The sequence below is a fragment of the Lepidochelys olivacea genome, assembly GCF_965140295.1.
Source record: "Lepidochelys olivacea isolate rLepOli2 genome assembly, chromosome: 23".
In the NCBI taxonomy this organism is placed as follows: domain Eukaryota; kingdom Metazoa; phylum Chordata; order Testudines; family Cheloniidae; genus Lepidochelys; species Lepidochelys olivacea.
The window spans coordinates 7,554,164-7,569,162 of record NC_140433.1 but is presented as its reverse complement, the minus strand read 5'-3'; the positions used below and the strand labels follow the sequence as shown (position 1 = coordinate 7,569,162).

Genomic DNA, 14,999 nt, shown 5'->3' with positions numbered 1-14,999 from the left:
GGCAGCTCAGCGACTCCCTGTGGCTCAGAGGCTGGGCAGGCTGAGCCCTGGCACGTGGCACAGCCTGCGCCATGGGGGGCTCTCTCTCAGTGCCGCTGGCGACCTGCTCTCAGCTTCCCAGAAGCCTGCCCATCATGTCCTGGGAGCCTGAGGCCAACATCAGTGCATCAGTCTCGCCTCAGCCCTCCAATCCGCGCGTGTCTCTTCTCTTAGCAAAGTGAAGCCACTGCTGCGGGGAATGGAGCTATCCAGCCTGCTCACCGTCTGCTTCTCCAGCGTCTTCTCCCTGCCTCCAGCAGAGACTAACCCGGGCGTGGAGGCTGCTCCATACAACAACGTAAGCCCCAAACTAGCCATGAGGAGCCGCCCCAAACCGAGGGGGAATCCTGCAAGTCGCTCGTGTCCCTGTCCCCTGGGTTACCTGGCGCTGGCATAAGAGTGTAATGATCACAGCTTCTTGGCAGCGCTTCCGCTGTGGACCGGCAATTAGTGGGGAACAGACACTCCCTTCACAAGCACATTCATCCCCAGTGCATGGCTGGGGGCACAGGCCTGAGATCGATCGGCTGCTTGAGATGCACACAGGCCAGGGGAAGTGAAGCTTGGCTGGAAATCTCCCCTCCCCCTCAAATGCGGAGTCCTTCCTGGCTCTTCTCATGCGTTAGACTGTGTGCAGTGGCCTCCCTGGGGACAGCAAAAGCGGGTGGGGTCCTGTTGCCAGGGGGAGTTTGCAGTAGGTCCCCTGCGGGTACAAGTGAGTGGGTGAGCTGGAATAGCAGGGGCTGCCATGGCCTGGGACGTGTCACACGCCAGGGCATTGGTTTGTCGCCTGGCTGGGTAACGCCAGTTGCTGTGGTTTCTCCTCTGCTCTGCACACAGACTCTGAACACCATGGATGAGCTGCTGAAGGCCTTGGTGTGTGAGGATGAGAAGCGCAACCTTGTGGTGCTGCAAAACATCGTGGAGGTGTGGAGGCATGGGGGCAGGAAGGGGACGAATCCTGTAGCTGGGGTGGGGCTCTGGGACCAAGGCTCCATTTAATCCCAAGCATGGGACACCCCCGTGCCTTCTGCTCCTCAGAGTACGTTCTAGACAAAGGTTCTTGGGCTGGAGGACTGCATGGCATGTCAAAAGTCTGCATGGCATGGGGCTGGAGGAGGGCGGGATCTGCCGTGTTCTCCACTGAGCCTCATCTGAGCCCGGGATTCATTTGTGTTCACCATGGGCCCCACCAATACTGGCCAGAGCCCAGAGCTAGATTCCCCCAACGTTCTAGTTCTGGGGCCACAGGAAGTCGATTCTGTGGGTGGTTTGTGCTCCAAAAAGAGGGAAATGTCCTCAGCAGATATTCAGTCTTCTCGATCCCAGGGCTTGGGAAGAGGAAATCACAGAAGTGCAGGGCTGGAAGGGATCTCAAGAGGTCATCTACTCCACCCCCTGCACTGAGGCAGGGCCAAGCATTCCTCGACCGTCCCTGAGGAGTGTTTGTTCAGCCTGTTTTTTTAAAACATCCGTGATGGGGAGTCCACCACTTCCCTAGGTCACCTGTTCCAGTGCCTAGCCACCCTTAGACTTTTTCCAAATATTTAACCTCAATCTCCCTTGCTGCAGATTAAGCCCATTACTTCTTGTCCTACCTTCAGAGGACGTGGAGAACAATTAGTCACCATCCTCTGTGAAACAGCCCTTAACGTATTGGAAGAGTGTTAGGAGGTGCCCCCTCCGTCTTCTCAAGACGAAACATGCCCAAGTCATTCACCCTTTCTTCATAGGTCAGGTTTTCTAAACCTCTGATCATTTTTGTCGCTGTCCTCTGGACGGGCCCCAGTTTGTTCACATCTTTCTTAAAGCGGGGTGCCAAGAACTGGACACAGTGCTCCAAGCTAATACACCTCAGAATGACATTTCCCTCTTTCACAACAGCATCACACTCTTGATTCCTATTCAGTGTGAGATTCACGCTAACCCCCAGATCCTTTTCTGCAGTCCTGCCACCTAGCCGGTTATCCCTCACTTTGTTTTTATGCATTTGAGTTTTCCTTCCTAAGTGCGTTACGTCACATTGGTTTTGACTGAATTTCATCTTGTTGACTTCAGACCAACTCTCCAATTTGGCAAGCTCATTCTGAAGTCTAATCTGTCCTCCAAAGTGCTTGTAATTCTCCCCAGCTTGGTGTCATCCGCCAACTTGACAAGCATACTCTCCTCTCTGTTAACCAAGTTCTTCATGAAAATATTGAGCAGTACTGGACCCAGGCACACCCCTGGGGGACCCCACTTCAGACACCCTCCTAATTTGCCAGCGAGTCAGTGATAACTCCTCTTTGAGGATTGCCTTTCCATCAGTTGTGTGCCCACTTTAGAGTGGTCTCATCTGGATCATATTGGCTTAGTTTGCTTATGAGAATGTCTTGTGGAACTGTGTCAAAAGCCTTATGAAACTTCATATACATCATCATATACTGCCTCCCTCCATCCACTAGGCAAGTAACCCGGTCAAAGAAGGAAGTTAGATTTGTTTGGCATGGTTTGTTGTGGACAAATCCATGGTGCTATTCCTTATCACCCTATTATCTCCTCTAGGTTCTTACAAACTCTTTAATAATTTGTTCAATAATCTTTCTGGGTACCAAAGATAGGCTGACAGGTGGATAATTCCGTGGGGCCTCCTTGTTCCCCTTTCTGAAGATAGGCTCTGTGGCTGCCCTTCTCCAGTCCTCTGGGACCTTCAGCCCTCCTAAAGGTTCAGAGATTGCTTTGTCTAGCTCCATCTCGTGTGAATATCATGAGGCTCTGCCAACTTGAATACATCTAACTGACCTAAATTGTCTGTTATCTGTTCTCTCCCTACTCTGGCCTGTATTTCTTCCCCCTTGTTGTTAATATTGTGGTCATCATCTAGTCGCCATTAACCTTTTTAGTGAAAACTGAAGCAAAAAAGGCATTACACACCTTGGCTTTGTCTGTATCATCCATTATTTGCTCTGCTTCCCTGCTGAGTTTGGCCCCACACTTTCCTTTGTCTTTCTCCTAATGCATTTACAGAGCTGCTTCTCTTTGCCTTTTATGTCCCTTGCCAGTTAGAACTCATTTTTGCCTTAGCCTTTCTGATTTTCACTCTATGTGCTTGTGCTATTTTTTGGTCCTTCTCCTTCGCAATTTGTCCCAATCTGTTTCTCTCAGGTCCTGCACCCCTGGACCGCATCCAAGGAGGTGCATGTGCGGCTGAGGGCAGTGGGAAGAATCACCTGGCTGACCAAATTCATCTCCGGTCAACACAAATTCAAGGTGAGCAGCCTGTGACTCTGGCCATCTCCTAACTGCACTGAGCAGGCTCGTGGTACAGCGCTCCCTGGCAGGGAAAACCTGGGCCTGGAATAGTAACTCAGCAAGATCCTCGGTAGGAGTCCAATCTAATGAGCCCTGATGTGGACAGGTCTGTCCTCTGACTCCAGTGGGCCTTGGGTGGAGCCCCATAATTCTATCTCCAAGGACTCTCCCCGCTGTTCCCCTAGGACCAAAGTCTGCTCCGCAGGGTCAGCGGATTTACACAGGATCGCCTTGAGAGCACCCTCTGAACCCAGGTGTCTCTTCACCCCCTTTGTCAGTTGCCCCCGGGATGCTTTGGCATCAGCTCCTGCCAGGCTGCCAGATGAAGACCCCCTGCTCTGGGTGCTCAGGGCCATTGAGCTGCTGCAGCTGCTCCATCCCCCCTGTGGCAGGGCCTCCCCTCCGGCAGCTGGAGGGGGGCGCTTGGATGATATGCCCCCAGAGGCTGGGGCAGCAGAAGAGAAGGAGGGAGGTGGGAGGGGACACAGTGAAAGGGATGGGAGGGGCCAAAGGAGCCAGAGCAATGGGGAGTGGGTCAGGGGAGGCTGTGTAGACCCCAAGAGACGAGAGCAAGGTGCTTGGTGCGACGTGGGGAAGAGCAGGGAGTGAGCGCAGAGGCTGCAGGAGGGGCAAGGGAAGGTCTGGCAGGAGGGGGAGGCTAGAGGACAGGCTGCAGGAGAGAGCCGGCAGGAGAGAGCCGGCAGGCTGGGTGCGGCGCAGAAAGTGGGGGTTGTGGGGAGCTCCAGGATGGAGTGAGAGAGGCGGAATGCAGAGAAGAGGAGTCCAAGGTGACCTCACGCTCCTGGACCTGAGGTCAGTGGAGGGAGGGGGATGGGAGAAGGGGCTGGGATTAGGAGCTTGCCCTTGAGATGGAGACTGGACGTTAGTTCATTCCTTACCCAGGTCCCCACTCGAGGGCAACGTTTGCTGACTTTGCTACCCAGACTTCCCGTCCCTGCTGAGCTTCCCTCAGTCCCTGGTGATGAGTCCCATGGCTCCTCCTGCTCTCATTGTCCCCAGTCTCTCTGCGCTGGGCTCTGCCTCCCCCGGTTCTAGACCGTTGCTAGTGCAATGCTGGGGGACATGCTGCACTGGGCCTGCAGGGGCGAGTGACTCCCCTTGCTCCCCTTGTGACCACTTTCCTTACAATGTGTATGAAAATCAAGGTGGGCCATTTCCAGCACAAATCCAGGTTTTCTCACCCCCCCCCCCCCACCCAAAAAAAAAAAACCACACACACACACAAACTCACTCTCCTGCTGGTAATAGCTTATCCAAAGTGACCACTCTCCTTACAATGTGCATGATAATCAAGGTGGGCCATTTCCAGCACAAATCCAGGTTTTCTCACCTCCCCACCCCCATACATACACAAACTCACTCTCCTGCTGGTAATAGCTCATCCAAACTGACCATTCTCCTTACAATGTGTATGATTATCAAGGTGGGCCATTTCCAGCATAAATCCAAGTTTAACCAGAACGTCTGGGGGCGGGGGGGGATGGGTAGGAAAAAACAAGGGGAAATAGGCTACCTTGCATAATGACTTAGCCACTCCCAGTCTCTATTTAAGCCTAAATTAATAGTATCCAATTCGCAAATGAATTCCAATTCAGCAGTTTCTTGCTGGAGTCTGGATTTGAAGTTTTTTTGTTGTAAGGTAGCGACCTTCATGTCTGTAATTGCGTGACCAGAGAGATTGAAGTGTTCTCCGACTGGTTTATGAATGTTATAATTCTTGACATCTGATTTGTGTCCATTTATTCTTTTACGTAGAGACTGTCCAGTTTGACCAATGTACCTGGCAGAGGGGCATTGCTGGCACATGATGGCATATATCACATTGGTGGATGTGCAGGTGAACGAGCCTCTGATAGTGTGGCTGATGTTATTAGGCCCTGTGATGGTGTCCCCTGAATAGATATGTGGGCACAGTTGGCAACGGGCTTTGTTGCAAGGATAGGTTCCTGGGTTAGTGGTTCTGTTGTGTGGTATGTGGTTGTTGGTGAGTATTTGCTTCAGGTTGCGGGGCTGTCTGTAGGCAAGGACTGGCCTGTCTCCCAAGATTTGTGAGAGTGTTGGGTCATCCTTCAGGATAGGTTTTAGATCCTTAATAATGCGTTGGAGGGGTTTTAGTTGGGGGCTGAAGGTGACGGCTAGTGGCGTTCTGTTATTTTCTTTGTTAGGCCTGTCCTGTAGTAGGTGACTTCTGGGATCTCTTCTGGCTCTATCAATCTGTTTCTTCACTTCTGCAGGTGGGTATTGTAGTTGTAAGAATGCTTGATAGAGATCTTGTAGGTGTTTGTCTCTGTCTGAGGGGTTGGAGGAAATGCGGTTGTATCGCAGAGCTTGGCTGTAGACGATGGATTGTGTGGTGTGGTCAGGGTGAAAACTGGAGGCATGTAGGTAGGAATAGCGGTCAGTAGGTTTCCGGTATAGGGTGGTGTTTATGTGACCATTGTTTATTAGCACTGTAGTGTCCAGGAAGTGGATCACTTGTGTGGACTGGACCAGGCTGAGGTTGATGGTGGGATGGAAATTGTTGAAATCATGGTGGAATTCCTCAAGGGGTTCTTTTCCATGCGTCCAGATGATGAAGATGTCATCAATATAGCGCAAGTAGAGTAGGGGCGTTCGGGGACGAGAGCTGAGGAAGCGTTGTTCTAAATCAGCCATAAAAATGTTGGCATACTGTGGGGCCATGCGGGTACCCATAGCAGTGCCGCTGATCTGAAGGTATACATTGTCCCCAAATGTAAAATAGTTATGGGTAAGGACAAAGTCACAAAGTTCAGCCACCAGGTTAGCCGTGACATTATCGGGGATAGTGTTCTTGACGGCTTGTAGTCCATCTTTTTGTGGAATGTTGGTGTAGAGGGCTTACACATTGTAAGGAGAGTGATGACTTTAGATAAGCTATTACCAGCAGGAGAGTGGGATGGGAGGAGGTATTGTTTCATGGTCTCTGTGTATATAATGTCTTCTGCCGTTTCCACAGTATGCATGCAATGAAGTGAGCTGTAGCTCATGAAAGCTTATGCTCAGATAAATTGGTTAGTCTCTAAGGTGCCACAAGTACTCCTTTTCTTTTTGAGTGAATGGGGTTCATTGTGACTTCTTGCCTGTGTCTGGGGGCTCCCCCAGCTATGAAGGGCAGTGGGGATGTTTAGTGAGGGTTGGTGGTTGTTCCTGCTAGTCCCCTGCCTCCCGCCTCCCAGCCTGCTGCCTTCTTGTCGCGGGCTGAGAGGTACAGCGCTGGCTTGCTCTGCCAGGGCTTTCCAGAGCACCATGGCTCTGACCTCCATTTCCTTCCTTTCAATCTTAGTCCTCAAAGGCTTCCAGCAGGACAGCAAGTCCTCTGTCAGGTGCCTGGCTTTGCAGACCATGCTGATCCTCAAGGCCTGCAAGAAACACCGTCCAGCCCGCGCCAGCCTACGGACACTCTTGCACAGGATGAGACTGATGCATACAAGGGAGAACCCAGTCATTGAAGTTGCCCAGCTGCCCCAGTAAAAGACAGCCTCCCTACTCTCGGGGTTTGGTGCACCAGAGCCTGCCTGGAGCAGGGTGGAACACATCATGCCGCACCATGGCTTCCTCCCCATTGGCCGCCTGCCCTGCCCAGCCACGTGAGTAGTTAACCGCTCAATAGCTTTTATCACCATGTACTTTTTGACAGGTTTCCATGCCCCGTGTAGAGTTTACGTCCCGCCCTCCGTCCCCGTTACCGGTCGTGTACATTTTTGGCACCATCAGCCCTTTTGAACATTTCTTTTGTATTATTTTTCTGTGTTTGGCTGGGGGAAGGTTGCGTGCTTGTGCTACAGTCAGGCAGGCAGAGCAGCAGAAGGTCCATTTGCCTGGCCCTTGATCAGGGCGGGGCAGCAACCAAGTAGGCTGCCACTCCTGACGGTGGGGTGGCGGGGATAGGGGAACCCAGGTCCTCCCGCTCCACTGCGTCCCCGCCCAAGGCCCTAACAGCGTGCTGTGTTTTGACATATTTAGAGAAAAAGTATGAACGAGTAGAAAGAGAGGCTGTAGGGGGTTCGCGGCTCCCTCCCCATCCGTCTGGGCGGGTGACCACGCCCCTCGCTACGATACTTCCGGGGTACCTTGGTTCAGGGGAAATAGCTCAGTGTTCATGGTTCTGGCCTGCAGTCAGGCCGACCAACAGTAGAGAGTCTGTTTGCGCGGGGCCCTCATTCAGGGCAGGGCTGCTGTCGAGTAGGGGCTCTGGCCTACAGTCAGGCAGGCAGAGCAGCAGAAGGTCCATTTGCCTGGCCCTTGATCAGGGCGGGGCAGAAATCAAGTAGGGGGGCTCTGTTCTACAGTCCGGCAGAGCCGTCGCAGTCTGGGGGAGGTTAGCTCTCTGGTGGGAGAGTCAGCACAACTGTCTGACGTCCTGAATCAGGCGGGTGCCAGAGCAATCAGGCCTCCTGACAACCAAGTGGGGAGGCTGCTACTCCTGACGGTGGGGTGGCGGTGGTTGGGGAACCCAGGCCCTCTCGCTTTACTGCGTCCCATCCCAGGGCCCTAACAGCCGTGGAGCAGTCCGTTACTGCGTCAGTGGGGAAAATCCGACAGCAACACACTGTCCGGCTTGTAGTCAATAACACAGCTGAACCCAATTCGGCTGCCCTGGGCTCCTTGCTACACGCCCATTCCATGTGTACATGGGTTCATGGGTGGCAGGTCTGTAGATATTTTGGTGGTGCCCAGAACCCGCCCCTACTTCGCCCCCCACCTGCCCAAGGCTCCGGGAGGCAGTTTGGGTAAGGAAGGACATCTGGGGTGCAGGCCCTAGGCTTAGGCAGAGTATTGGGGTGCAGGCTGCAGGCTCTGGGAGGGAGTTTGGGGATGGGAGGGGGTGCAGAGGGAGGGGGTGCGGGGCTGAGGGGTTTGGGAGGGGCTCAGGGCAAGAGTCAGGGTGTAGGGGGTGAGGGTTCTGTTTGGGGCTGGGAGGTTTGGGGGGTTAGAGAGGCTCAAGGCTGGGGCAGAGGGTTGGAATGTAGGGAGATGAGGGCTCTGTCAAGTCTGGAGATGAGGGGTTTGTGGTGTTGGAAGGGGCTCAGGGCTGGGGCAGAGGGTTGGGGTATGGGGGGATGAGGGCTCTGTCTTGGGCTGGAAGAGAGGGGTTTGTAGTGTTGGAGGGGGCTCAGTGCTGGGGCAGAGGTTTGGGGTATGGGGGGATGAGGGCTCTGTCTAGGGCTGGAGATGAGGGGTTTGTGGTGTTGGAGGGAGCTCAGGGCTGGGGCAGAGGGTTGGGGTGTGGGGGGATGAGGGCTGTGTCTAGGGCTGGAGATGAGGGGTTTGTGGTGTTGGAGGGGGCTCAGGGCTGGGGCAGAGGGTTGGGGTATGGGGGGATGAGGGCTCTGGCTAGGACTGGGGATAAGGTGTTTGGGGTGTTGGAGGGGCTCAGGGCGAGGGTTAAGGGTGAGGTGGAGAGGTGAAAGCTCTGGCTGGGGGTGTGGGCTCTGGGGTGGGGCAGGGCTGGGGATGAGTTTCGGGTCCAGGCAGGCTGCTCCGGGATAGGGGCCAGAGAGGAGGACTCCCCCCAGCCCTTTCCCTGCCGGCAACAGCAAGCTCTGGGGGAGGACACTGAGTGGCAGCCCCACCAGCTTCTCAGTGTCCCTGGCATCTGGCAGCCCCGCTGGGTCTCTGTCAGGATAGCGCTCTCGGTTAGGTCTGTGCTTCCACAGTGGGGAAGAGAGGTGCTGCTCATCTGGCAGCTCTCTCCCTTCTGAGCTGGAGGCCCAGCCTTTTATAGTGCCACTTCCTGCCCCGCCCCTCTGCTGCCATGGGTGTCCTGGTTCTGCGCACCAGGGGGTGTTCGCGGCTCCCTCCCAGGCTGCCAGGGCAGGAGACCACGCCCCCTCATGACAGAGGCCTTAAAGGAGTTTTAAAGGAAAGGAGTTTTAAAAAAAGAAAGATTGCTTAGCCTTAGAAGAAAAAAGGAAAGAAAGGTGATTTTAAATAGAAGGAAGAGGGGAAACTATAGAAAGCAACAAGAGAGAGGAGTGTGTTTTATAGATTAGTAAGACCGTGGTAAAAGGTTATTGTTGTTGGGACTAAAAAATAATAAGAGTAAAAAAATTGAAATCAATTTTAAAAAGGAAAGGCTCATTAAAGAAAAGAGGAAACTCTAAAGGAAGGTTGAGAAGGTCGGGTGAAAGAAATCACCCAGCCGAAAAATGAGCTAGAGATCCTGTGTCAGTGACACAGGGCTGTGTAAAGTACAGAAAACAGAAAGAGAGAGAAAGATCCTTTTTTGTTCCTAAGCAGAACACAGAGCTGTGCAAAAGTGGGAAAGATCCTTTTTTTGGTTAGTGAGAGAAGGAGAGTATAGAAAACAGGAAGAGATCCTTTTTGGTTAGTGAGACAAGGAAAGTATAAAGAAAAGGAGTCCTTGTGGCACCTTAGAGACTAACAAATTTATCTGAGCATAAGCTTTCATGAGCATCCAATGCGTTGGTCTCTAAGGTGCCACAAGTCCTCCTTTTCTTTTTGCGAAAACAGACTAACACGGCTGCTACTCTGAAACCTGTCATTATACAAGGAAAGTATAGCAAGCTGCAGGGGGGGCGGAGGGGGAGGGGGAAGAGAACTTACCCTTCATAGAATCATAGAATATCAGGGTTGGAAGAGACCTCAGGAGGTCATCTAGTCCAACCCCCTGCTCAAAGCAGGACCGATCCCCGACTAAATCATCCCAGCCAGGGCTTTGTCAAGCCTGACCTTAAAAACTTCTAAGGAAGGAGATTCCACCACCTCCCTAGGTAACACATTCCAGTGTTTCACCACCCTCCTAGTGAAAAAGTTTTTCCTAATATCCAACCTAAACCTCCCTCAATGCAATTTGAGACCATTACTCCTTGTTCTGTCATCTGGTACCACTGAGAACAGTCTAGAGCCATCCTCTTTGGAACCCCCTTTCAGGTAGTTGAAAGCAGCTATCAAATCCCCCCCATTCTTCTCTTCCGTAGACTAAACATCCCAAGTTCCCTCAGCCTCTCCTCAAAAGTCATGTGTTCCAGACCCCTAATCATTTTTGTTGCCCTCCGCTGGACTCTTTCCAATTTTTCCACATCCTTCTTGTAGTGTGGGGCCCAAAACTGGACACAGTACTCCAGATGAGGCCTCACCAGTGTCAAATCCAGAGGGGAACGATCACGTCCCTTCATCTGCTGGCAATGCCCCTACTTATACATCCCAAAATGCCATTGGCCTTCTTGGCAACAAGGGCACACTGTTGACTCATATCCAGCTTCTCGTCCACTGTAACCCCTAGGTCCTTTTCTGCAGAACTGCTGCCGAGCCATTCGGTCCCTAGTCTGTAGCGGTGCATTGGATTCTTCCATCTTAAGTGCAGGACTCTGCACTTGTCCTTGCTGAACCTCATCAGATTTCTTTTGGCCCAATCCTCCAATTTGTCTAGGGCCCTCTGTATCCTATCCCCACCCTCCAGCGTATCTACCTCTCCTCCCAGTTTAGTGTCATCTGCAGACTTGCTGAGGGTGCAATCCACACCATCCTCCAGATCATTCATGGAGATATTGAACAAAACCAGCCACAGGACCGACCCTTGGGGCACTCCACTTGATACCGGCTGCCAACTAGACATGGAGCCATTGAGCACTACCCGTTGAGCCCGACAATCTAGCCAGCTTTCTATCCACCTTATAGTCCATTCATCCAGCCCATACTTCTTTAACTTGCTGGCAAGAATACTGTGGGAGACAGTGTCAAAAGCTTTGCTAAAGTCAAGGAACAACACGTCCACTGCTTTCCCCTCATCCACAGAGCCAGTTATCGTGTCATAGAAGGCAATTAGATTAGTCAGGCATGACTTGCCCTTGGTGAATCCATGCTGACTGTTCCTGATCACTTTCCTCTCCTCTAAGTGCTTCAGAATTGATTCCTTGAGGACCTGCTCCACGATTTTTCCAGGGACTGAGGTGAGGCTGACTGGCCTGTAGTTCCCAGGATCCTCCTTCTTCCCTTTTTTGAAGATGGGCACTACATTAGCCTTTTCCAGTCGTCAAGAGTTTTCAAAGATAATGGCCAATGGCTCTGCAATCACATCCGTCAACTCCTTTAGGACTCTCGGATGCAACGCATCCGGCCCCATGGACTTGTGCTCATCCAGCTTTGCTAAATAGTCCTGAACCACTTCTTTCTCCACAGAGGGCTGCTCCTGTCTACGCTGGCAAGTTGCAGCACGGTAAAGCAGCTTTCTGCGCTGCAACTGGTGAGGTGGACGCACGGCCACGCCACTCAGGGCGCGGAAACAGGGCAGTTGCAGCGCTTTAAAAAAAGCCCTGCACAGTTTAAAAAACTTTCTGCACCGGGGCTACAGGCTGCGGTGCCAGTGTAGACACCGAGGTCGATTACGGCGCTGCGATTGGCCTCCGGGAGGTGTCCCACAATGCCTGCTCTCGCCTCTCTGGTCATCGGTTTGAACTCTACTGCCCGGCCCTCAGGTGACCATCCATCATCCCCACTCCATAAACTCCTTTGCCATTTTGACAGTCCCCTTCCTGTTTGCTCAGTGATGAGTGCAGCGCATCTTTCCAGGTGGCCAGGCCTGCTCCACGCACCAGACGATCCACCTGCTTGGAGCTATGCCGAGCTGCTGGACCTCATCAGCATTTGGGGAGAGGAGGCTGTACAGTCCCAGCTGCACTCCGGACGTAGCAATTATGATACCTACTGTGACGTTATTGACTTGAACTGGGACCATATAGATCATTGTTGCAACCAAGGTCCTGTAGTGGCACCAAATCTTGTATAAAGGGGGGTCAAATAAGGTGTCTAAGGCAAGGTTGTGGTTTGCTGGTTATGATTATGCTCTCTATATGTTTCTGTCATTTTTGTATTTTAAGTTATAAGTATTGACTCGATACTGTCTGTGGTTCAAATTTGTACTATGCTTCTGGGTGACACCCCAGACAAGTTGGAAAGGAGGACTTGTGGCCCTTAGAGACTAACAAATTTATTTGAGCATAAGCTTTCGTGAGCTACAGCTCACTTCATCGGATGCAATGCCTAGCCTGCTTGATGACCGATTAAGGACCATCAGCTACACAATTGACCCCTTGAGAGAAGGCAGACAAGCCTTGGGACTCAGCACGGTGTGCAGGGACCTGCCTATGGACAGAACTCGGAGGTTTTTCCAGGCCACGTGATGGACAGCTTGTTTTGGGACAAAGAAAGAAAGACCACATGGCAAGAGAATATAAAAAGCTGCTGCAGCTCCTCCATCTTGTCTTCAGTCCTGCTTCATCCCTCTGGAGGGACTTTGCTACACTGAAGCTTTGAACCAAGAACTGAAAGACGCATCCCAGCTGTGGATGTTCTCCAGAGACTTGATTTGAACCTGCAGTTTATTCTGTCGCTGCCGCAAGCCTGAACCAAGAACTTGGTCATGACTGTATGTCATTGATTCCATTTCACCAATTCTAGCTCTCATCTATAGCTTTTTCCTTTTATGAACAAAACCTTTAGATTTTAGATTCTAAAGGATTGGCAACAGCGTGATTTGGGACAAGATCTGATTTGTATATTGACCTGGGTCTGGGGCTTGGTCCTTTGGGATCAAGAGAGCCTTTTTTCTTTTCCTGGGGTATTGGTTTTCATAACCATTTGTCCCCATAACAATTGGTGATACTGGGAAACTGGAGTGCCTAAGGGAATTGCTTGTGTGATTTCTGGTGAGCCAGTGGGGTGAGACCAAAGTCTGCTCTGTTTGGCTGGTTTGGGTTGCCTTAGAGGTGAAAAACCCCCAGCCTTCGGCTGTAACTGCCCTGCTTGAAGCAGTTTGTCCTGAACTGGCACTCTCAGTCGGGTCCCGCCAGTACCAGCATCATTACACCTACGGACAGATTTCACGATGCATGACAGAAAGGGGCAATGACCGGGACACACGGCAGTTTAGGATGAAAGTGAAGGAGCTGCGGAACGCCGAGCACAGGGCGCGGGAGGCAAACCGCCACTCCGGTGCTGTGCCTATGAGCTGCCGGTTCTCCAAAGAGCTGGACATGATACTCCGCGGCGACCCCACCTCCATTGCGAACACCACTGTGGATACTTCGGTGGCTCGCATGTCGGTTGAGAGTGGACCGAGCCAGGAGGAGGAAATCTTGGACGAGGATGTGGAGGGGGACCCAGAGGCAGAAGATGACTCGGAGGTCAGAGATGCCTGCGGCCAGGAGCTCTTTTCTACCCCGGATGTTGGCGAAGCACAAAGTGGAGAGGAGGCCCCTGGTAAGTGGATTTGATTTTGGGACTCGCTGAAGTGGGTTGTTGGGGGCAAGAGGGTTGCAGAAAGCAGGCTTGTCTCCCACCGCATGCCACCCTGCCGGAAGCAGAGGGGCGGGCCAGAAAGCGGAACTATAAAAGGCCGCCCCTCCAGCTGAGTTGGGAGAGAGCTGCTGGAGGAGCAGGACGTCTCTTCCCTGCTCCCCTAATGGAGAGCGCTATCCTGACAGAGAGCCAGAGGGGCTGCCGGCGCTGCCAGACGCCGGGGACTCCAAGGAGCTGGTGGGGCTGCCATTAGCCGTCTACCCCAGCGAAGCGAACAACCCTGGGACCCATGTACACATGGAATGGGTGTGTAGGAAGGAGCCCAGGGCAGCTGAATCGGATTCAGCTGTGTTATTGACTACAAGCCGGCCGGCGTGTTGTGATCGGATTTTCCCCGCTGACCCAGTGGCGGACCACTCCGCTGCTGTTTAGGGCCCTGGGTGGTGACGCAGTGGAGCGGGAAGGCCTGGGTTCCCCTACCACCGCCACGCCACCGTCAGGAGTGGCAGGTTCCCCATCTGGTTGTCAGGAGGCCTGATTGGTCTGGCACCCGCCTGAATCAGGACGCCAGACGGTTGTGCTGACTCTCCCACCAGAGAGCTAAGCTCCGCTAGACGGCGACGGCTCTGCCGGACTGTAGGCCAGAGCCCCCCTACTTGATTGCTGCCCCGCCCTGATCAAGGGCCAGGCAAATGGACCTTCTGCTGCTCTGCCTACCTGACTGTAGGCCAGAGCCCCTACTTGACTGCAGCCCTGCCCTGAATGAGGGCCCCAGGCAAACAGACTCTCTACCATTGCTCGGCCTGACTGCAGGCCTGAACCATTAACACTGGGCTAATTTTCCCCTGAACCAAGGTACCCCGGAAGTATCGTAGCGAGGGGCGTGGTCTCCCACCCTGATGGACGGGGAGGGAGCCGCGAACCCCTTACAGCCTTTCTTTCTACTTGTTCATACTTTTTCTCTAAATATGTCAAAACACAAGAAAGCAACCTTCCCCCAGCTAAACACAGAAAACAATAAAAAAGAAATGTTCAAAAGGGCCGACGGCGCCAAAAACGTACACGACCGGAAATGGGGACGGAGGGTGGGACGTAAACCCTACACAGGGCGCAGAAATCTGTTAGAAAGTACACGGTGATGAAAGCTCTCGAGCAGTTAACTAGTCACGTGCAATCCCCCCTGTACATAGCAATCCCCCCTGTACATAGCAATCCTCTGTTTCATTTTGATGTTTTTTGACGTATTGTTCAGCTTTTATTTGATATATTAAATAACTGTATTTACAGTGATATATTGAGGTATAAACGATCTACACACCTTGTTCTGTACAGAGCACACAGACGGCTCCCCTGGATCCCACAACCCA

At 52.6% G+C, this 14,999-nt stretch overlaps 1 protein-coding gene across 1 annotated transcript; it reads left to right on the top strand.

Annotated features, from left to right (window-relative positions):
• Positions 1 to 214: 214 nt before the first annotated feature.
• LOC311512027 (maestro heat-like repeat-containing protein family member 7) lies at positions 215 to 6,988 on the top strand. The gene is made up of 4 exons (XM_084613012.1): positions 215 to 337; positions 880 to 966; positions 3,184 to 3,288; positions 6,656 to 6,988. The coding sequence occupies exons 1-4, from the start codon at positions 239 to 241 to the stop codon at positions 6,719 to 6,721; spliced, it is 357 nt and encodes a 118-aa protein (XP_084469138.1). The 5' UTR covers positions 215 to 238; the 3' UTR covers positions 6,722 to 6,988.
• Positions 6,989 to 14,999: the final 8,011 nt, after the last annotated feature.